At 34.1% G+C, this 22,149-nt stretch overlaps 1 protein-coding gene across 3 annotated transcripts in view; it reads left to right on the top strand.

The window, feature by feature from the left end:
- The window catches only part of stac (C2 and C2B_Munc13-like domain-containing protein staccato), a 59,047-nt gene that overhangs the window by 29,407 nt on the left and 7,491 nt on the right, over positions 1–22,149 (top strand). Inside the window, exons 3-16 of one of the 3 annotated variants that reach the window (XM_068777705.1) lie at positions 6,691–7,037; positions 7,888–7,935; positions 9,618–9,777; positions 10,838–11,017; positions 11,905–12,106; positions 12,774–13,206; positions 14,469–14,726; positions 15,825–16,116; positions 16,514–16,746; positions 17,622–17,712; positions 17,781–17,990; positions 18,744–18,818; positions 20,151–20,457; positions 20,915–21,038. In XM_068777705.1, the coding sequence (XP_068633806.1) occupies positions 6,691–7,037; positions 7,888–7,935; positions 9,618–9,777; positions 10,838–11,017; positions 11,905–12,106; positions 12,774–13,206; positions 14,469–14,726; positions 15,825–16,116; positions 16,514–16,746; positions 17,622–17,712; positions 17,781–17,990; positions 18,744–18,818; positions 20,151–20,457; positions 20,915–21,038 (2,960 nt within the window). Of the gene's footprint in view, positions 1–4,284; positions 4,542–6,690; positions 7,038–7,887; positions 7,936–9,617; positions 9,778–10,837; positions 11,018–11,904; positions 12,107–12,773; positions 13,207–14,468; positions 14,727–15,824; positions 16,117–16,513; positions 16,747–17,621; positions 17,713–17,780; positions 17,991–18,743; positions 18,819–20,150; positions 20,458–20,914; positions 21,039–22,149 lie in introns of those variants that run through there. The other 2 variants (XM_068777702.1, XM_068777703.1) reach the window with 2 other exon arrangements.

The following is a 22,149-nucleotide window of genomic DNA, read 5'->3' as shown; positions in this document are numbered from 1 at the left end:
TTAATTCTTCTAATTTATTATATGTTCTCGCCTCAAGTTGCAGTTCACTTGCGTTCTTCTTTAATCTTTCACCGTAGCTGTCGTAGGGTTTACTACCTATGGGGTTTTCGGGTTTTGTTTGAGTAGTTTTTTTTTACTCTGTCGGCCTAGTGGTGTTTTTCTGAGTCGTCCTTTGTGGCATTCTTCTAGCAAGGATCTCTTTGTATATCGAGCAACCTTTATAGTTTGCAGGATGTGCACCTTCACAGAGGACACACTGGGCTGGTGAGTTGCGGTCTTTTTTTGGACAGTCAACAGTTTTATGACTGAGCGCATTTTATACAACGATATGGTCGCATGCAGTAGTTCTTCTAGTGGCCGTACTGTTGGCACCTCTGGCATTGTAGTAGTGTTGTCCTCTTTTTAGGGTCTTCAATTACGATAAACTGGTGGTATATGTACTTGATGTCTTTAACTACCTTGTTGTTTGGTCCTGGGGCGATATTCACAAAGAGCGTAGATGTGGGTTTTTTTTGCTTGGCATTAATGATCTCGCCGAAGACTTTATTCTCAGTTTTTTCTATTTCTTCGACGATGGTATTATGTGGTGGACTTCCTCCTAGGTGTTTGTAGGTGGAATTCGGATCGCCGTTCTCAGCGAACCCTCCTCTTTTCTTATCCGGCTGGGGACCGTCAACGGCAGAGTTAAGCAACGACAAAGTTTTTTGAAATATTCAAAATATAAAATTTTAAAAAACATTCAAATTCAATATAAATATTTTATAATTTGAAGTTCTTATTCCTATTATATTACGAACGTTTTTTTAATTTATTTACAGAATTTATAAGTGTAGCATAATGTTAAAGAAACATTATTTAGCATAATTTAAAGCAAAAATACGTAACGTGCAACCTTATTTTGTTTTTAATAAAATTAAAAAGTTTACATATTAAATAATTCGTGGTACTTACCAACTTAAAGCGATATCTTCTTTATGATTGTATGTAATATATTAAAACATAGGTAGCAGTTATGTGAGTGCTTATCACATTTGTCTCAAATTCAATGGCACATAGCCAATGCCACTTTCCCTGTGTTATTCTATCGACTTCCGCACCGCGGATTTGTTTTAAGAGACTTAAATGTTGTACAAATTTTTTAAATTTTTATTTTCATCCATCCCTCATATAAACATTTTAATTTTTAATTGAAAATATTATTAATTGTATAATCAATAAATTGTTATTTAATTTTTAAATTTGAATATATTTTTTTTTAATTCGTAAATTCAGAAATTGAAATAATTTTGAAATATAACTGTAATAAATTAATAAAGTTTTGTGTTAAAATGTGTGGAAATAATTTCCGTTATATGCACAAAATATTTTGTTATTTAGGCACCTGGAAAAAATGTAAATGGCTGTGATATTATTTTAAATCATAATATACAATGTAGAGTAATTCATGTAAGAAAATGTATGTTGTAGATAACAATTTGAAGTGTCCGGTGCCCTAGGAATGCTTTTGCGTAATTGCGTAGATTGCGAACGTCTGGAAATCTTCAACGCACAGACGTACTCTTCTAATATACATATGTAAACAATCCAGCTGGAGTATGCTCTCGAGTTGATAATTATGATTGTGTTATTGATTTGGTTAAAATGTTCGAATATTAGCTTCCTAATCGACAGTATTTAAGATTGTATTTAAAGATGTCTTTACAAAAAATAAACAATAGAGATCTGCCATTTTGTTGATTGTTCGCCATTTAGATAGGAATCGACCGCGACATCTTACATTTTAGGTATAACTAATGGCGTATATATAATAGTATAACTATAATAGTATTAAAATAATTTGTAACTGGTCGCTAGATCATTAAACATTAATGTACGGTACACTCAAAAGTCAATGGTTTCAAAACGAATTAATAACATAGTGATAACAAAGAGCCCAAAATATGTTTTTAAAATACGGATTACTAAATATATAATTAAATATTGTTTACTATCTGTTTCTGTAAACTTTGTAGTTAATTTTATTGGCCTGTCGCATACCTATACAAAAAAAAATTTAATGCAATTACATTCCTCACATGGTGATAGGAAATTAGTGCAAAATCTTTAAAACTTTTTGATGACAAATGAGCTTTACATTCACCCTTCTATGTTTTTACATCTATAACTCATCACCGTGGTTGTTACCATTAATCTGTTTACTGACGGATTATTGTCATTAGCCCTGGCAGTAGGTTAAGTGATAAGCGTTTTAGAAACCCAAACCAACTTTCTAATACGGCCAAGAACTTGATCTATATGTTGGTTTGAAGATAGATTAAATGAGATATTGTTGTGATCCGCGCTTGGTTGTTGTACCTATTACGTTGCGCAAAAACATTTCATGTTTGTTTTTTAAGTGTTTAGTACGACGGGACATCGTTTTAGTCATTAGGCTATTTGAACAATTCCAAGCTAAGTCCCACATTGCACTTCTGAGCAGGAATGATCACAGCCGTGCCGTTGGCATATAAAAAATGCTCTATTTAACTGCATATTGCACACAAACAGTGTAGGTTTTTAAAACTTCCGTGACCGACACCATAGTATACTTCAGCCTCTCTTTTGATGGTCATCCTAATTAAACGTTTTGAACTGCTAGTGACCCATTCTCATGCTTTAAATATTAGTTTTTATGTTTTTACATGTTTTGTCAATCGATGTTTTTATTAATTCGAGTTGTCATAAAAATAGCTACTATTCTTTTATGGTGATTCACAGGGCGTACACTGTTTCTATCTTCAAAGCACGCATTAACAGAAGTGTTAGTAGTGTTGCGTAAACAAATTCGCTATTCATAAAATCTAGCACACTCGCCGGAAGTGTAAACATTGGCGATTAATAAAATAAACAAATCGCTTAACGCAAGCGTACCTGGAGACTCCTGGGACCTTGAGCAATATCACATACTTTATATAGGTTTTTTTTAGAAGATCACTGTCTTACCATGTCAGTCGATAGACCGCTACTGCACGGCATAGACCTGTCTCAAAGATGGCCACGTCGATCGGTCTTGCGCTGCCCGTGATCAGCGACCTAACACGACCATAACTATGTCGCTGGTTCACCTAATGGGAGTTTATTCACGCTGCTGCTCGTGGTCGCCACTCGATAAAGTTTTGGCCCCAATGGCCGACAGTTGCACTGGCGATGTTCTCCGCTCAAGACTAATTCAGACGAACAACACCAAGTTACGTCGGTGACTTTGAAGGTTCTACCGATCTCATCATTTATGAATAGATCTCGCAACGAAGCTTCGACCATTCTGTTTCTATTACACCCTGAATTTTAGACTAATTATTTAACTAAAATTAGTTATTTTGCTTGGATTTTAATGATCGATTCATTGCCATTTGGTTACATCTTTCTGTGTTATATTTGTGTATATTTAAACATAAGAATTTAACACAGGAGCTAGTTTCAAAACATTAATTTTTTAATGATTTTACTCTTAGTGTGGAATTTTGAAATCCGTTAATTAAAACTAATTAATTAATAAATTCTTAGCCGATATCTACTTGGCAAAAGTAATATTCCTACTAAATTTCAAGTCTCTAAGTCTTATGGTTCCAGAGATATCGTGATGAGATAATACTTAGGGGAATCTATATATGTATATAATATACAAGAAAGCTTTAAAAACATTTTCTTACACAAGTGGGATGCGTGTCCGATACACCTCTTAGCTTCGTTTGATGCAATCGCCCTAAATGCCTTAATGTACTATTTCTTTGCTTTTCTAACACTTGTAAAAGCACATAAATCTTTGTTTTTCCATTAGCAGACGCTATTGCTCTACAAAATGTATAGCGTGAGGTTATGAATGGGGAGTAAAAAAAGGTTTTTTATGTACACATCAGACATGTTTTTTCAGTTATAGACTATAAAAATACAATAGTTGTAATATTTAATTCATATGGGCTAATCATTAAGATCTCAAGGCTTTTCGTTATTTTCTTAATCGGTGATAAACATTTTTTGGCTCCAAAATTATGATAACATTTTTACGATATTACTACCTAAGAGATTATGTATTTTATGTTGCTTTTATGGGAGATTATTATGGAAAGATTTTGGCTCAAAAACTTTCAATGATCTGCGGGCGTAAAATGGAAGTGGTAAAATAAAAATTAGTATCTTTTTTATTATTTGGTCGAGTTCACATTCGTCTCCGGCGCTTTGCGAAAATAGAATCTGGCGGCAATACGGGATCAGTCCTGTATCTCGGTCCGGACTGCCAGTGCTCCGTGGGCCGCTCACCTAACTCAATTCTGTGCGGGCACACGTCTGCCGTGAGCATAGTGTTCATTTTTTAAACTCAAACGAAGTCGACATGACGGGTGTGTTTGCCAGTGAATTTAAATTTTTGACAGTGAAATATAATTAATAGTGTCAAGTGATCCAAGGGCACCATGAACGGCATGGGGACATTGAGGACCAAGTTCAGGGGCGTGAAGAAAGAGCTGCTAGACAGACAAACTAGTATGCTTATTCAGTCAATGACAGTACGTTGTTTTCTTTAAGAGGTTTTCCTGATTCTACAATAATCTGCAGTCCGTGTTATGTATTTAATTCTTAATAACGTATTTAGAAGGAAAACGTTTAGTGTAGTGATTAACGGAGTTTATGTTTATCTTGCAGTCTAGCGCTCTAGGTCAGTAGCAGTTGCATACACATGATCTAAAATGACGTGACGCAATTAATAGATCTGAATGCGTATGTTCAGTTGTTGCACAATTGTATCCCGTCAACATTTTTACACTAATAACTTTTTTTTAGATAATGTTTCAATGACAAAGTGAATGAGTTCACTGTATAAAAATAAACTCGTTAAATTTGCAACGCGTATTTTAAATTTCTTAAATTTATGTTATATACTTCCATTGTTATATATACTAATTAAAACTTATGATTTTTACGGATATTAAAGATATGAAAAAAATCTGTTACATAATTGATATCGATATAGTTTATTTAGATGTGATTATATAAACATCTGATTTTATACCTTCGATAATATTGTTAATTATAAAGCTTAGTATTATTTTAAGTTCTGTGCCATACGTCTTTTAAAAAATATAAATTCTACGTTGATGACTAATTTGAGCTAATATAACAATTTCAAATTTAAATTTAGTATTTTATTAATTACGAATTGCTTTATTTCTTCCAGATGTTAATTTATTTTATTCGTTTAATAACATTATTATATCTTTATTTAACTATATATAATAGTTAAAACTAGTCAGATATAACCCATCTTTCGCGCTAGTCGAGTACGTGACAGCATTACTCATGTAAAAAAAACAACTATTATAACAACAATAAAAGCCTGAAGTTTTAAATGTCATGAAAACTAGAATCAGCGCTTTCCTATAATTGCATCCTTTAAAGATGTAAAGGTTTTAATAGCGCCTATTAATTGGTATATTAAATGTTCAACCGACTTATGGTAAATAAAGCATGCTTTGTGTTATAAACAGGGCGCATAATCGAAACCATCAATCTTATATCAGATCAATACGATTTCCACGGCGGCGCAGTAACCCTGTCGGTTTGTGTATGATATTGCAAGTAAGCTGTAGTATTCTACTTGCTGTCACTTCATTTTGGTAGCATTTGTTGCGGTGGTATGGTAACCAAAACAACCCTACATGCATTAATCATATCGGGTTCGGTCAGAGTGGTCGTGCTTTGCGGTATTTTTTGGTTCAAATACGTAATATAGAGTGGGTCGTAGCCGGTCAATGAAACTGTTTTACTATTATGAATCAACGGTAGGTGTATTTGATTTCTCGTTATATATGTAAATTAAGCCGCTGTTAAATGGTTATTTTGTAACTAGTCAGTTTTCGGATTCCTTAATCAGGTGAGGTATAAGAGATAACTTAGTATAGTAATCTTATAGGTCATTAACATAACCGTGTATTATGTATATACATATATACACATATAAATATAACTTAAAGTCATCGAAAAATAGATGCAGGACGCTTTCAACCGGTCTTACGGTGTAAATATTCATATATTAGGAAGATCTATGTCTATGTAGAGGTCTACGAAAAAAATTATGATGTTGATACATCGGTAATTATATTTATTTTTAGCAAAGATTGTTTTAAATATATATATATATTTTTCAGCGCAAATTTCCCGCGCTGTAAATACCGTTTCGCGTGTTTCTGTTTACCGGAACGTAATTTGAATAATTTAGGCATTCGAAATTGTGAAAAGTATTTATCCGCGTGCCTACGTTTGAAATTAAATTATTATGCAGTAGATATGACGAATCAGAAAAATTGTTATTTAATGAAAGTAAAAACAGATAAAACGTCGTAAAAAGTGAATAAGTTGTCACCACATATATTTCCTTAAGACCTAGGCTACTATAATTACTATTATGGATGGAGAACAATTTCGTACATAAGGTGATTAGTTATAGGTTGGAAGGCTTTAAAGGGGTGAATGTATAATGCTTAGTTGTGAAGTAATGAAAACATTTATAATGATTTTTCGCCTATCTTAATCAAGTTGAATGAAGATCTATTAAAAGGTTTAATAGAGGATAATCAAATTAACTGTGTTGCAAATCTAAATGCTTATATGTAAATAGATAATCATACAATCCTAAAATATGCCCATTGTCAAATACAGGTCGATGAACTTTACTTGGAAATTCTTTATGAGATTTTACACAATGTGGGAGGATGCGATATGGGATGCGAAGTTGGACAGCAAACGATGTTGTCCTACGTTCAGGAAGCCTTCAAAATTGCCAACGATAAACATACGGAGCTGTTCACCAAAGCAGAGGCAAAAGAACCGCCGGAGTTGATGTTGAACGTAGAGGTGGTTGAGGCGAAAGATTTGGTTCCTAAAGATCCTAATGGCCTAAGTGACCCTTTTGTTACAATATATTTGATGTCAAATTCTTCGCATCGATACAACACCTCGGTGAAATCGGGAACTCTTAACCCGTTATGGGAGGAACATTTTTCATTGTAAGTTTATAGATATGTTTTTTTAATTTCTTTTTTTTATTATTTTTCATTACTTTCTTAATTATTTTTATGTATCTTTATCTAGTTTGATATTTATTATAATGTATTTATTAATTCAGACCGGAAGTTATAGGGTAGAATGTCCACTCACAATGTAGACAGATGACCTAGTTAAGGCTGTCGGAAGACGCTGGATGCAGGCTGTTTCCTATCGCGCCCATTGAAAATCTATATGGAAAGCTTATATCCAGCTTTCGATGAGATATTGTTGATATTATTATGTTGATTAATTAATTATTTTAAAAAGTCAACATACTTTTTTTATTTACTTTTTAGAAGATTATTATTCTATAGCAACGCTCATCTTAACGGTTTATGAAACAGTGTCCCTCCGATGTCTATTGCTTTCATAAGCGATCTCTCTACTAGTCATTTCTAAGTCTACCCTCCGCTTCTAAAAATACCTTCACTTCAAGAACTTCAAAATTCGTTTCATAGACTTCCATTAAGAATATTTTAACGCGTAATTCTTGCATTTGCTAACTTTGAATGATCGTAATATAGTGCCCTAATAACCATTTCTCAGAAACTTAAATACTAGGTTTTATTTATTCTGTTTTAAGAATAGGTTTTTTTCAGGGAATTAATCTATTGAAGACGCATTAAATATTTTCCTAATAAATAAATTGACAGTTTCCAGAGTTATAAACTGGTAAAACATTCATGGTACAATTTTACGATTCCATTAGATGCGGTATATCGTTGCGGCAGACCTTGCTCTTGCCAGATATTTATTACTGCTTGTTTTAGTTCAGCTTGTACTCGTTTAACTAAATCTCTGTGCTTACAGACCGATGCCTGCTAATCTACACGAGGATTCATTGATTTTAGAAGTATGGTAAGTTTGTAATATAATTATGCTTTTCAAATTTCGCTCGACTTCACTTGTTACTACATCAGCACTTAATATACACGAGTATTGATTAAACTGACTTAACCTCTTTATCACTTTATTTATTCGTTAAGTTTACATTTATAAAAATCATAATTTTCGGATTGATAAATACTGACCCACGCATTTGTTAAACGACAATATAAATTTGCAGTGACTGAACTGTAAGTAATTTCATCTAAGTTATTTTTTTCCTTTAAGAACATTTACAAATGTTATATAGAAAAAAAATCTGTAAAGTTATTTTCACATTATAGCGTGATAAACGGAAATAAGTAATATTTTTTTTAAATATACTTTAATGTTTGAAATTGAATTGATTATCTATACGCTTGTATGCTTTATAGGCGTTAAAAAAATAAATAATTTTTGGCCTCTACAAAAAAAAATATTTGCTATTTTTAATGTAATTAAACTTATATTTATAGGTATGTGAACATAAAAAAATCTGAAGGGGTATGTGTCATTCATAAGGCGAACCGTTTTCGATTACAATCGCGGTAGAGTTTCTCATTAGTTCATCTCGGTATGTGTGTGTGGTCTTCGTCATGCCACGGTCGGTTCTGGTGCCCCTGCCGCTCTTTCTATGTAGCTCGGTGGTTGGCGGAGAGAGGGCATTTTAATTTTCCGGGGTATTTAGCGACACTTTCAATGATATCGGTCCATGTTGCTAGAGAGCGTCCACAAGATAGCTAGCTTCCACTTTGTCCTGCATTGAGTCCTCATTACAATTATAGTCCAAAGAACGTGAAGATACGCATTTTCACATTCGACGATAGCCTCTTTTTTATATTGAGTTCTTTGAGGATCGAAATTTCGCTTCGGTGCGCTATCCACGGGGTTCTGAGCATCCGTCTCCAGCACTACAATTCCAGAGCTTCAATTTTCCGATGATCCAGAATCGTTAACGCCCAGGTCTCGGCTCCATAAAGAATTATTCGAAAGACCAAGCTTCTCATGAGTAGAAACTTTGTGTTTATGGTTGTTCTGCGATTTTTTCAGATCTTTGTGGATTTTCCAACATCCAAAGTCTAATCTAGTCTGGTCTAGGTATGGTGCAACGTCTCCACATCTCATTCTCCCATTCTCCAGCGTTGGTGATAGTCGAGTTCAGGTAATAGTTTAGCTTCGTAGCATCCTGCTATGTTTTAGTTGTTCGGTTGGTTGTTGGCGCGATATATAACCATAATTTTGGTCTTATGATTGATTGCAAGTCCAAACTCCAACTTTGAGGTTTCCAGTCTCTTATAAAGAATTTCAATGTCGAATTTGTTATAAAATTCTAAATCCAGTGTAATAAATATTATAAATACTCGAGCAGGGTTTCCTAAGGTAATACTTGAGCTTCGTAAAGAGGTCCAAACTAAGTGTCATCTCAAACCGGAAGAAGCTATAAATGCTCATGGGCAAACAGCATTTGTCATAGACAAAATATATTATGAAAAATCATTTGATGCCAAGGAAATACTGCTATATTCATACAGTTACTATAGGCGAAATCAGGAGCTACACTTCCATTTCATATATGTTACATTCTATTAGCGGTTGATTGGGTTTTTGCGTAATCTTTAAATAATAACTGAGGACAGGATAAGTATTTTTATCGGACCTTGTTCGACATTTTACAGGGATTTCGATCCAGCGGAGACTGTCAAGGAGAAAATGACAAAAATATTTGAAGTGAAAGGCGTAAAAGGACTTCGCAAATTAATGAAAGAAATTGCAATCACCGCGTCAACGGGGAAGCATGATAATGAACTTATCGGAACTTCTAATATTCCTCTTAAAGTAAGTTATTGACGGTAAATAACAGTGGCGTAGCTAGGGGGTGGCGAGCGGGGCGGCCGCACCAGGCACCACAAGCAGGGGGGCACCAAAGTTGAAAATAATTTTTTTGAATTTTTTTTAAATGATGAATAATGAAATGTTAAAAGAAAAATGAAAACCATAATTTAAAGTAAATAGCATAAAAAGAATATCGAATTTTACTATTATTGTGCTAAAAAGTTGTTAAATAAAATAAAAATAAAAAAGTAAAAGGTGACAAATTATAATGCACACAGTGTGTAAGCCTTTCATTCGCAAAACAAGTGTTTTTTAAAAGGGCCCTAAATCACAAAACACATATCTGTGTTCATGAAATGTACAAGAAGATATATGTGTTCAACATTTAAGGACATGATCCTCTCCCTTAATGTATAAGCCAAAAAGATGGGTTCATAAAGGGTTCCAAAAATTCTGGAAACATATTTTTGTTTTATACAAAAAGGGTGAAGATCATGTCCCTTTAAGAAAAAAAATTATTTTGATTTCTTTAATATTTAAAAGAAAAAAAAAAACAAAATTGAGCTTCGGATTTTTTACTATTTTATGGGCAAAAAATAAAAAATTATACTAAAATGTGAAAAATATATAAATAAAGAATTTAGACTCTTTAGCAGGGGGGGGGCACCAAACCCCAATCTGCCCCAGGCCCCAAATACCATAGCTACGCCACTGGTAAATAAAACATTTAAGATAGGCTTAATGATTATTTAAGTTTTACTTAAATTAATTTATATGTTTTTTATATTTATCTAAGTGTACATTTTAGAGACTCATGAGTACAATTTGACCGAAACCGCTGTACCGCGCTTTAGGTATGCGCTGCAAAACGGGGAGAGTAAAGGCCGCTTCGTTCCGTCAATCCGCCGTCAACGCTCGCGGCTCCATTCGTCTCTCTAAGGCACTGTACGGCGGTTTCAATAGCACTATAGATTTAACCAGTTGAAAATGCATGAATCAGGTAAAATAATAATTCAATCGTGAAGTAATATCTGAGATTTTGATATTTTTGGTAATTTTACAGTCCATCCCAGCCGGCGGTATGACTATGTGGTTCAACTTAAGCAAAAAGAGCAAGTTGCGGCGGCAGGGGGTAGTTAAGTTGAGACTTAACTTTTCTTCTGAGAAAAACTCGCAAGTAGCTGCACAGGAACATCGGCATCTGTTAAGGATACTTTTACTCCACGAACTCGAGACCTCTAAGGTATGTTTAATAATTTTTTTATTTTTTTTTCCATTACAGTGTCTACCCGTGTATGGAAACTTTTCGTGTGATTAACGCACACCAGTCATAGCTTTGGCCCTGTGTTCAATACGCCATAAATTAGTGCGAGGAAGCGGTGAGGGTTTCTAAAACCAAACATCTAGAGAATAACTTACCAAAATCACATTAAAACTTTTCTTTAATTTGTCATGTTTCCACGTTTAGACGCCTTAGGCATGCGCGTGGCGAAGAAGAGGAGTATCGTCGTAGTCCAGTTCATCGTCATACCTTACGGCGGCTCTTTTGATCAGTTTTCTTTGGTCCCACCTCGCAGCGGTATAGTGGTTGCGGTAGCACTACCTACGAATACACTTATATCTTTGAATAATAAAATATAATATATAAATAAGTATAATATAAAAATTCCCAATTTTAAACATTAGACAAAAAGAGCTAATATAAATGGTAACTATTTTACGTTTAAATATGTGACGATAATTTTGTTCATCAAAAATTTTTAATCTGTTTACACAAATCTCTGTATTGGGTAGTGTAATGAAAAATGTTTCATAATTATTTCAGCCGTGGGGCGTCTACTGCTAGATATAGGCCTCCACCACATATTTCTTATAACATCAGTTGAAAACAGCCTACGTCTAGAGTCTTTCTACGAACTTAAAAAAGGTCATCCGGTTCATGGTCTCAGAATCTTAAGGCCTCAACAGCCATCTGTTCTGCGCGCTATGTCCCATTTCTCATTACCAACGAATTTGTCCAAAGACAGTAATACAGTCGATTCTTACAGAGAGTCAACCGAAGCTACAACATATTGATCAAGGCCCCAGCAACATAATATAATATTTAATTTAATATGTTTTAATTTTCAGGTCGCACCATATTGGTGGTGTGGCAACTTTAGCGCGCCGGCGGAAGCTATCCTAACACAGCATGCGGCTCAAAGTGGCTTGTGTCAGACGGATAACTGGCTCGCTCAATGGGCCGTCTTCTGCGCGGTCACCACCGACCATCCACTCAGCTTCGCCCTCTTCAACCAACTGCTCGAAAAAATTACAAAACCACTACAATCTGGTATATTTCTTACAACTTTTTTTATTAATAATGTGTATAGAGTATCAGTAATAAATGCAAGCCTATGTCCAGCTGTGGACAACTTACGCCTGAAATGTTGACGATGATTATAATTCCATCACTTGATCGCCTGCTCTATTTTTTCTTATATCCAAGTCCAGGAAATGTTTGTCTTGAAGGAAACGCCGTCTGCGATGAGACAACCATTTTTATTTAATTTTTTGCGTATTTCATCTGATGTATTTTTATGTTCTGGTGATGTATAATAAAGAGTTAATAAATAAGGTTAACAAAAGTTTTTATTTAAAACAGATAACTACAGAAGTGTACGTACGACGTGCGAGTTTCTAAAACAAAAATTAATTTAGATTTTTGCTGATACCGACAGATTAACTGAATGTTTCACGTCAGCCCTAATGTTAACGAGCGCGTCCGAAGGCATAAGCAAATCGTTGGCATCGATTTTTAAGACTTAGTTTAGTTATTGCCGCGTCGAATTGACTATATTTTATTTTAAACTGTGCACTATATGCGTATCTCCCTTTATTACTGTAGTAATAGTAAACATAAGAATTTCAGTACAAATTTTTTTCATGATGCTATTTTTTCAATAGTACCATAGTTAGTATGATTAAGGGTATTAATAACATCATAATAATTACTTTAGGGCTAGTGAATGAAGAAGATGTAAAGCTGTTTTGGGACGGTGCAAAAAAATTACTTCCAACGTGCTATGGTCACATAAGAAAACTAAGAAAAAAGACGGCCGGTGACAAAACTGTCATGAAGACTCTTAGAGAAGTTCTGAAGATTCTCTACCGTCTCTCGGTTCTCGATGTACCGGAGGCGTTGGATCTATTCCCAGTTAACTTGTACGGTTGGTTAAGGGACAACGACGACGGTGCTAAGTTGACCATAAACGAAGTTCTGACCCAAGCCGCAATACAAGGTGCTTCGGATTGGTTCGTTCATATATTGGATAATAATGAATGCAAGGACCAAACGGAGGATTCCAGGCTGCAGCATTTGATTAGGGTGATACAGTTGGTGCGTTCGGATCTACAGCGCGCCGTGGAATACTTCGACAGAGTTTTTGTGGAGTAAGTAGTTTTAGTTTTTTCATCATCATCATGCCAATAGACGTCTACGGTGAGGCATAGGTCTCCTCAAAGGTCGCCATAGTGATCGGTCTTGCGTTAACCGCATGTAACGATTTCCAGCGACCTTTTCTAAGTTCCCAGTCCTTTTAGCGTGGGATCTACCATCGCCGCGTCTCTCGTCTCTTAATCACTATTCGTGTTAGCTTATTAGGCTTTATAAATTTAGCCTGATAAACCAACTAACTAAATAAAAATTTACTTCCTTTGTTTACAAAAGGAGGTATATTGAAGCTCTTGACAAGCTTGGCGTGCGGATTTACGCCCTTGGTTTTTATATATGAAGTATTTTAGGATGTTGCTACTCATCGTCTGTGAATAGTTTTGCCGGAAACGACTCTTACTGCAACCATCGTAGGAGAGAGTGAGGATTATTCTGTGCACCAGTACCACCGTGGTCATTAGAAATCTATGGGAGATGCCTATATATAGTTGATGTGGGCTTAAAATATTGATTACAATTGTAGGCAACTGTGTACGATTTATATTAAACTTTTGTGTAAAGCCCCAGAATTATTTTAAACAATAAATTTGAAAGTTCTTTATAGAAGTATTAAAAATCTTACTATAATATAAACTTATGAAAGTTATCAAATATATAAACAACTGACTTTCCTTAACATTTGCAATGCAAGTATTAACGTCGTCTGGTTCAAAGGTCGTTAAATACCTTTTAACGTGAAAGTGATTAGCGCAAGCTGCTTTGAAGTTCCGAATTGAAAAAATACTATTTCTTTACCTTTCTTACCTTTTCAAAAAATAATAAAGAAAAATTTGACGGCAGTAAATAGGACATATTTTATAAACATCATATACAGATTAATAGGTTGTAGGTGTAAAAGCTCTAAAGAGGCAAATGTGAAATTCGTTTGCCAGTATAAGCTTTAAAACTTTTACACCTATTTGCAATAAACCTGTATAAAGGTATAACTCAGTGATCGCTTTCTTGTAACGAGACAAGCGAATAAATTCTTTGAGTACAACGTCTGTTGGGACAGATAGTAAACAATAATACAATTTATTATGTAGTTAATCCAAATTTTGAAAATATTTTTGTTATACTATCATTGCATAATTTATTACTTGTGTAACTATTGATTTTTGGATAGGGTGTACCATATATCAATTGACAGCAAACGTGCTAAACATTTACTTTTTTAAAGCTCTATAACCAATTAACCTGCTTATCTAACGCTTGATTTCAGGGTAATGAGTTTCCCGTACTCAAAAATCCTGTACGGTGTATACGAAAGCAAAATAGCTTCCCTTGTTGAAGCAGAAGTGATACAAGTGTGCAAGAGCCTCAAGCGTCTCCAGTACAACGAGGGCTCCACAAACAGCGTTCATCTCGCCGGTGGTATTAACGGGGAAACTGTTCTTGGCACTCCTCACGTGCATAACGAACCTTTGGCAATGGGCACCACGTTGTTCGAGTTGTATCTTACGCTGCAAAGGTTTTTGGCGTAAGTATGCAACTTATTTTTAATAGAGAAGTACATTCTTAACTCAGCAACTAAATAGCTGCTTAAATGACGCCGACGCACCGCGCGAAAAAATGCAAGTACCAAAACAAAACACTACTCTTTACCGACAGAAACGTAAACGTCTTAGCGAACAGCGTGGGCGATCCGTGGTAGGATCAGTAAGTATCCTTTCTTAGATCGCCGAGCGGTACACGCTACCGTCTAATCTGCACTCTACATCACTACACTAATATTAACACTGACACGATCAGGTAAACCTCGCCTTCACCACTTTCGCTTCCCTCGGAGTGCCACATGTTGGCTTTGAAACGTGATGCTTTGATTTTTTACTGTAGCACACGACTACCACCGCATGTGCGGAAGTGGCTAAATATTGGTCCTTTTCTTACTTAGGATGGACTTCCGCGAGGTAACGCCTGATTCCATTAAATATTTAAGCCGTGAAAGCTTTATGGCTACTTACTTCTCTCGAAACAATACAATACAATAAAGAAGAACTCTAGTCCCTCATGGATCAATTTAACTAAATAAAACACCAGGATGACAATGTAAATAAAGGTGTATAATGAGCTAACGACTTTACTGACTGGCAATCGAGTGCTGAAATGGAGGGTCCATTTTAGATCCTTGTCTCCTATAGCAATGTTTTCACACCGCACCGGTCTACAACATAATGTGTCCTCCTCTACTATATTCGATTCATATTGGGCACTCTTAGCCTTTCTGGCTTTTACAGGTTTGTCGGACTTAGGGATCTAGTATACGCGACCTAAATAAATAAAAAAAAGAACTTATCACTCGCGTCTTGTGTTATTTATCGCGTATACATATACAATAATACAATAATTTGCTCTGTAGATGCTTAAAGTAAAAATACGATAATTGCAGAAACATAACTAAATTAATAAATAATCAGTTAATGTACGAAGAAAATATATGTCAACATTTTAAATTCAAACTGTATTATACTTATAACATGTGAAATTGGTTACCATTCGTTACTTTATTTTGCCAAAAAAAACCACCTTAATGATATTAACGTTATCAACAATGTTGTCATAATATATTTTATTTCAGTCTTGGACAAGGCTTGAATGAGACTGACTGGAGTTCATATGCCATTTCTAAGTTCCATTCTTGGTTTTACGGAGGTGTGGCTCAATGGCTGGACATAGCGGCGTACAAGGCTCTTACACGTATAGAAAAGGCCGTGGACCTTGATAACTTAGTGCCGGTGGACGCGAATGTAAAATACAGCAGTTCAGGAGTTGACACGCTTGCCATATTCTACCAAATCAAGATATTCTGGCAACAACTGGCCTGGCCTGACGTAGAGGGATGTTATGCGTTCGTGGCTAAGATAGTTGATGTAAGTTTTATTTAATGTCATATTATTTTAACTTGCTTTCTCCTCGAAAGAAATGTTCAAAGGTTTTCAGTTTAGCATCATCTAACTATAATGAAAATATATCATAAGTTCTGTGTGCAAAAGAATATTGATCAATGCAAGAAAAATAGCAAATACGTAATTTTAGCACTAGAAATTAAAAGCCTTCTCCACACTTCATAATATTGGAAAGACTTTTGAAGGCGGTAATAGTATAAATGTGTCTGAATTATCATATCATAAATTTATGAAGTATATTAAACAAAGAGTTATATTAATAGCTTAATATCGTACTCTGTAATAATACTTTGGGATCGACATGAATAAGCAATGTGTGGTGAACAATAGTCATGTAAAAACCGTTATACATAACTTGCAGGATATTTGTCGCTGCTGCGTTTTCTATTCGGATAAAATGTCTTGTCGGGTCGATAATATTGGAACTGTGAACACGGTGTACGAGGAGCGATTCGAAGTGACAACGGAGTGGTGCGTCGCTATAAATAACATCGACTATGTACGACAGAGTTTGCAGCCTTTCGTTCAAGAATTAGGGATGGATGAAATCATACAGAAGATGTGCGAAGCCAGGTCACCTATGGAAGCACAGAGGTATTATTGTACTATCTACAAAAATTATACTGTATTTTACAGATGAATTTACTATATTTAGACCACTTTCCGAATTTAGCTGGTTGCGGTTACCTTCCTCTAGCTACATTTCTACCAAATTCCCAAAAATCGATAAAAATATGAACATATTTCAACCACAAAATTATAGGTTTCGAGAAAACAAAGTTGCATGGTTTATTTTAACAACTTTGCAAATGTCTTGCAATCGTAGACTGTTTTATAAACTACTAGCTGACTCGACAAACGTTATATTTTGACTATGAATATTTTTTATTAATATGGCGAACTATCGAATTTGGATATTTTCCAGTCCTTATATTTTCTAAAAAAATTTCAAGCTTTTGTACAATTATGTTTTTTTTTTTCTATATGAACCTACCGCAAAGTAACATATTAGAAAACTTTAAAAAATAGATGAATGAAGAAGTGAAGTAGTTGTCAAGTTAGGAGCAAGGGAAATACAAATGCATTTTCATATGTAGTTTTTTTTGGTGTTCTGAGGTTGTAAGAGTTAAAACTATTTACTCACTCACTACAGTTTACAGTATTCACCAACCAAATAAGGGTCACCATGAAAACGCTCTAGAGCTCTTAGTAACATGCGTTCCTGCAGACTCGTTTTCTATCATTGGGGATTCCAGCCGGCGCGAGTGCTGTTGTCGCCCTACATGCGCGCTATGACAACGGGCAGGCGAAAACGCAGTGGCGTCATTACGACAATGCCATGAATTATTATTTACTATGTGTTTAATGATGGACGCCCGATGTATTTAATTTATTTTATCATATTCACACACGTTTCAAAAAATCTCGTATTGTAGAAGTAAATATATTTTATTTTAAATACGTTTCAGATGTAAAGACACATTGCAAAATGTTATGGAGAATGCAATAGATACAGTCAAAAACAAAATTGTAGATCTATTAGAAGTAATGATTAAAAAGGTAAATATATTGTTAACTTTTGTTTCACAGAATTTCATTTGATTACAAGTATTTTTACATGTTCACAGATGATGCCTTCTATCACACGTTTCTTGATAGAGGGAGCAGAGTTACTACATCAGGACTGCTCCAGTATGGACCGAGTCATGCGTTACTTAGAAGCTAACCTCGATACACTCTACCAGCATTTAAACAACGAAAACTTTTCTAGAACTTTAGATATAGTTTGGGAACAGTTAGGTGAAGTTTTATATGAATTGATTCAGGCAAATTTAGAGGTTAGTGTAGAATAATAACTCTTTTATTTTTTTATAACCTAATGACTTAATTTATTTAAATTACTAAAAAGTTTTATTACTTACTATTCATTGAACTCATTTTTGTTTTTGACTTATAAGTTGTAGATCCAATGAAAGAATGATTCATTATATCAATTTTTAATTTACTTGTAACCCTAATTTAATGTTTTGCGTTTTAAAATTGTCGATATTCTCAAAGCAAAATTATTTGTTGAGAATATCTTTAATGAATTAATAATAGGTAAATTATGTTAATTAAATATTTTAATAGGCTTTCTTTGTATAAATGAAAACAGTGAATTTTTTTAATACGTACATTTATGGAAAGCTGATTTTTTTAAATATATTTACTTCTAGTAAATTTACATCAGAATATTCGATCACTGTTTTTATATAATGTTTTTTTATGTAGTTGTTAAAACTTATCAATACTTTCAATGGATTTACATTCTGTACTAACTCGGGACTAATCAATTTAACTATTTTCTAATATCTATCCTATAATTTTTTTGTAAATTTTGTAGAAACAGAAAGTAGACATTGCTACGCGAATCCGCTTAGTTACGCGTAGATATTTTGGCAAAAACAGAGTAACACCCTACGTTGTATTATTGCGGGTAAATAAATGTTGCATATGTAATGCACGCTGGTGGAACATTCTAGAAGCACAAACACAATGTGATAATTATTAAATGCTTATGTTTTAATTTATTTCATTTGTTGTTTTAATAGCACCGAAAGGCAAAGATAACTCGCTATATCGACCCGAGGCGCTTGAACAAGTCGGTAGCCGCCCACTTGGATGCGGTAATCATATATTATAGCCAGCACCTTGTATATGTTATCAGTGTGCTTATGTTATCCATGCGCTGTTCTATGTACTCTAGACCTAGTGGCAGCTACTTTATTACCTTTAGTCAGTTCTAGACATGTTTGTTAAATTTAAAATAAATATATAATAAGTTCTTAAATGTCAACGATTGTACCCAAGTATATGCATGTTAATATTAACTTTTAATAACCTATTTTAATTATTACATTTTAAATTCATGCATGAATATTACAAATGAACATACATAATAGATTATAATGCATTCAATATTGTAAATAATAACAATACGGGTGGTAATAACAGTATATAATCAAATAAAAAAAATTATTTGCTAGTATAATATGTATCTATGAGTCATATGAAAAAGTTATGAGTAAAAAAAATTGTGCTACTGCAACCGCTGTACTGCGTCTTAAGAAGGCAAGGGGCCACTCTGACACCCTTTACCTATTTTTTTTTCATCTGGTATAGAGTAGCAATGAAGTCGTTGGTATCAGAACACATTGGTCTATCAATACACTAACGTTAAGGTTATTTTAATTATTAAAAAAAATATTGTTATTATCTTTGCTGCCACAGGGTCGTTAGTCTATCTGTGCTGTTAGCTCGTTCTGAAAGTTCTTTGTTTACACATGATTGTTATTAAGTGTTCTCTTATTAAAATGTTATTTTATTACCTGATTTATACTATTATTGTAATTCAGAGTAAATTATTATTTTTAAATATTATATCAAAAATGAGTTGAGTAACTCTAACTACTTTGTAGTCAAAATAAATTGAATCCTTATGTTATGAATGTAGTTTAGTTGTTTTCTAGCAACTGGTTGTATATGTTAACAGCACGTGTCGTTACGTAAATAGATGTTTAAGTGAATTTTAATCAGTTCGTGAACACTTCAAATCTTTATTTATAAAGTAAATAATGTTGCAATGAATTATAAATCAATTTTTAATTGATTACATAGAATCAAGGAAAAATGTGAGTTATATCTGTTTAGAAAGGCTTCGATTACAAGAAGAATTATTCTGGTGTTAAAGTGTACATTAATGCTTATACCTATTTTAAATAATTAAGAGAAATACAAATTTGCTTTAATAAATATAAAAAGTCGCCTTTGTTTTTAATAATGTAAGAACAAAAATATGATAATATTATAGAATGTTTATTATTTAAAATTTCTTCTAAAAGATCAACAAGTTTCGTTTTTATTAATTAAAAATCTCATTACATTTATCATCATAGGTGGGGGTGTTGAAATAAAACACTGCAGCATTAGTTTTAATTAGATACTCATATTTTTTTCAGAAACGCCGTCCGCCATCTTTCTTTTCCAATTTACACGAATGTTTGAGGATAATGGTTCGATCATTCCGTCAAGACAATAAGGAAGTTTATACTTCGGAAACATTGAAACGTGTAGAGTATTTGTTAAAGATTCACGGAATGGAAACTAGAGAATTAATACATCAATATCATTTAGAGAGGTGGCAAGAACAGCAAGCAATATCAGAGCCGAAGATGGGAATTCTCACAGTGAGAGCACAGTTCATAGACGATAATTTGAAAATTGAAATCATGAACGCAAGGAATTTAACACCGACAGATTCAAATGGTAACAATTTTTATAGATTGATTATGATTATTTCTTTAGTTCTTAAGTATTGTGTTAGGTTCTATCTTTAAGTGTCATTTTATTCTTTAAATATATTTATCAATATTGCTATACCTTCAATCTGATAAGATAAAAAATTCACGTGAATAAATAATGCATAATAAGTGCCAGAATCGAAGCTTTCAAAAGAGCCTACAAATGGATTTGTGAATTTCATAGGGAAAAAAGACTCGGATAAATCAATGTAGACATGGTGTACACACTTATAATAAATTTATTAAAATTATTTCATTAAAGGGAACAGTTGAGAATTAAAAATTAAATATGCTAGTTTCCTACAGAGAACTATCAATAATACTGTATATTTATATGATATTCGATTAAAAGGTTTGATTGGATTTTTCTAGATGTTGAAAAATTTTTATATTAGTATGTAATATTTTTTATATAATTACAGGTTTATGCGACTCATACGTGCGCGTAGGATTGCTGCCAGAAGACATCTTCGCTAACGTGGCAAAACCCAAAACTCAGACGCACAGCAAGAACCTCTTCCCCTTATACGATGAAATGTTTCTCATGTAAGTGTTTAATAATTCGCTAATCTTAACAGCTAACTGTCCGACCAGTTTTGTCATCAGTATAGTAATATTTTCACTACTAAGAAATATATATTTATATTGTATGTATGGGATATTCTCTTCTGCTTTAGTGTAATGAAACTTAGATGTTGATGTTGACTTCTACTACTCTATATAAATCTACAATCGAACAGCTCAAGTCGTGTCTTCAAGTAGCGAGCGTGAAGTAGTGACGTCAGAGACGTTTGTTTTGTGGTTTGAGTTTTGCGTTTGGGAACTTTGAATATTAAGTAGGCAAGAGAGTCGCCACAATACAATACTTACCTACTCTGAGAGAGAGATTAGAGGCATACTGCAAAATGATTTTTGTAGCACATATTTGGGCTCAATAACCATTATTTATCGTCTAATAACACTTGTACAATGCGATTAAAATAAGAATAGGACGGGCTCTCGGCTAACTTCATTCATATAAGTACGGTCAGCATTAAATATATAAAATAAAAAAGTAATAATTATTATTTTTGTTGATTGTTTAATTTGTTCTACAATGTGCAAAAGAGGTAGTGTTTTACATCGGCGAGCTCGAGAGATTATCAGCAATGTTGATAAGTACTTCGAGGAAGAGAAAAAACGTGCCATAATGTTGTTGGACCAGTTAAAACAAGCAAGAATTGTACCAGGGCCAGATGGCAATATTCATATATCGCGTGATGTGATGTATTTGGAAGTTTCATTAAGCATTTGGAAACTGCTTCGAAGGTAACCGAGCGAGTGACTTTAGCCACTGGTATTATTTTTTAACATTGCTTTTTTTGCACACTATACCAAGTTCCGGTTGTGACGTCACAACATGGCGCTAGGCCGGTCCTGTTCTTATTTAAATCGCATTGTAAACTGTTTCCATGTTACGCTTGCTTTTACACCAGCAGATGAATTTTATTGTTTGTCTACCCCCATGTTGTACGAGGACTGATTACCGACCTTTGAAATCCCTTTGTGGGTGCGTCCGCCGAAGCTTTTTGTGACGTTAGCGGCCACCAATTCTGTGACCTTGGAGTGTGTAACGGCTCGAGCCTGGGCACCTCCAGGAGCCTTTGCGCTTCGCTAT

The sequence above is a fragment of the Battus philenor genome, unplaced genomic scaffold (genome assembly GCF_028537555.1).
Source record: "Battus philenor isolate CCGP_79_NKW_IND1 unplaced genomic scaffold, ilBatPhil1.0.hap1 SCAF_14, whole genome shotgun sequence".
NCBI lineage: Eukaryota > Metazoa > Arthropoda > Insecta > Lepidoptera > Papilionidae > Battus > Battus philenor.
The sequence above is the reverse complement of the archived record's forward strand: the minus strand, read 5'-3'. Positions and strand labels throughout refer to the sequence as shown.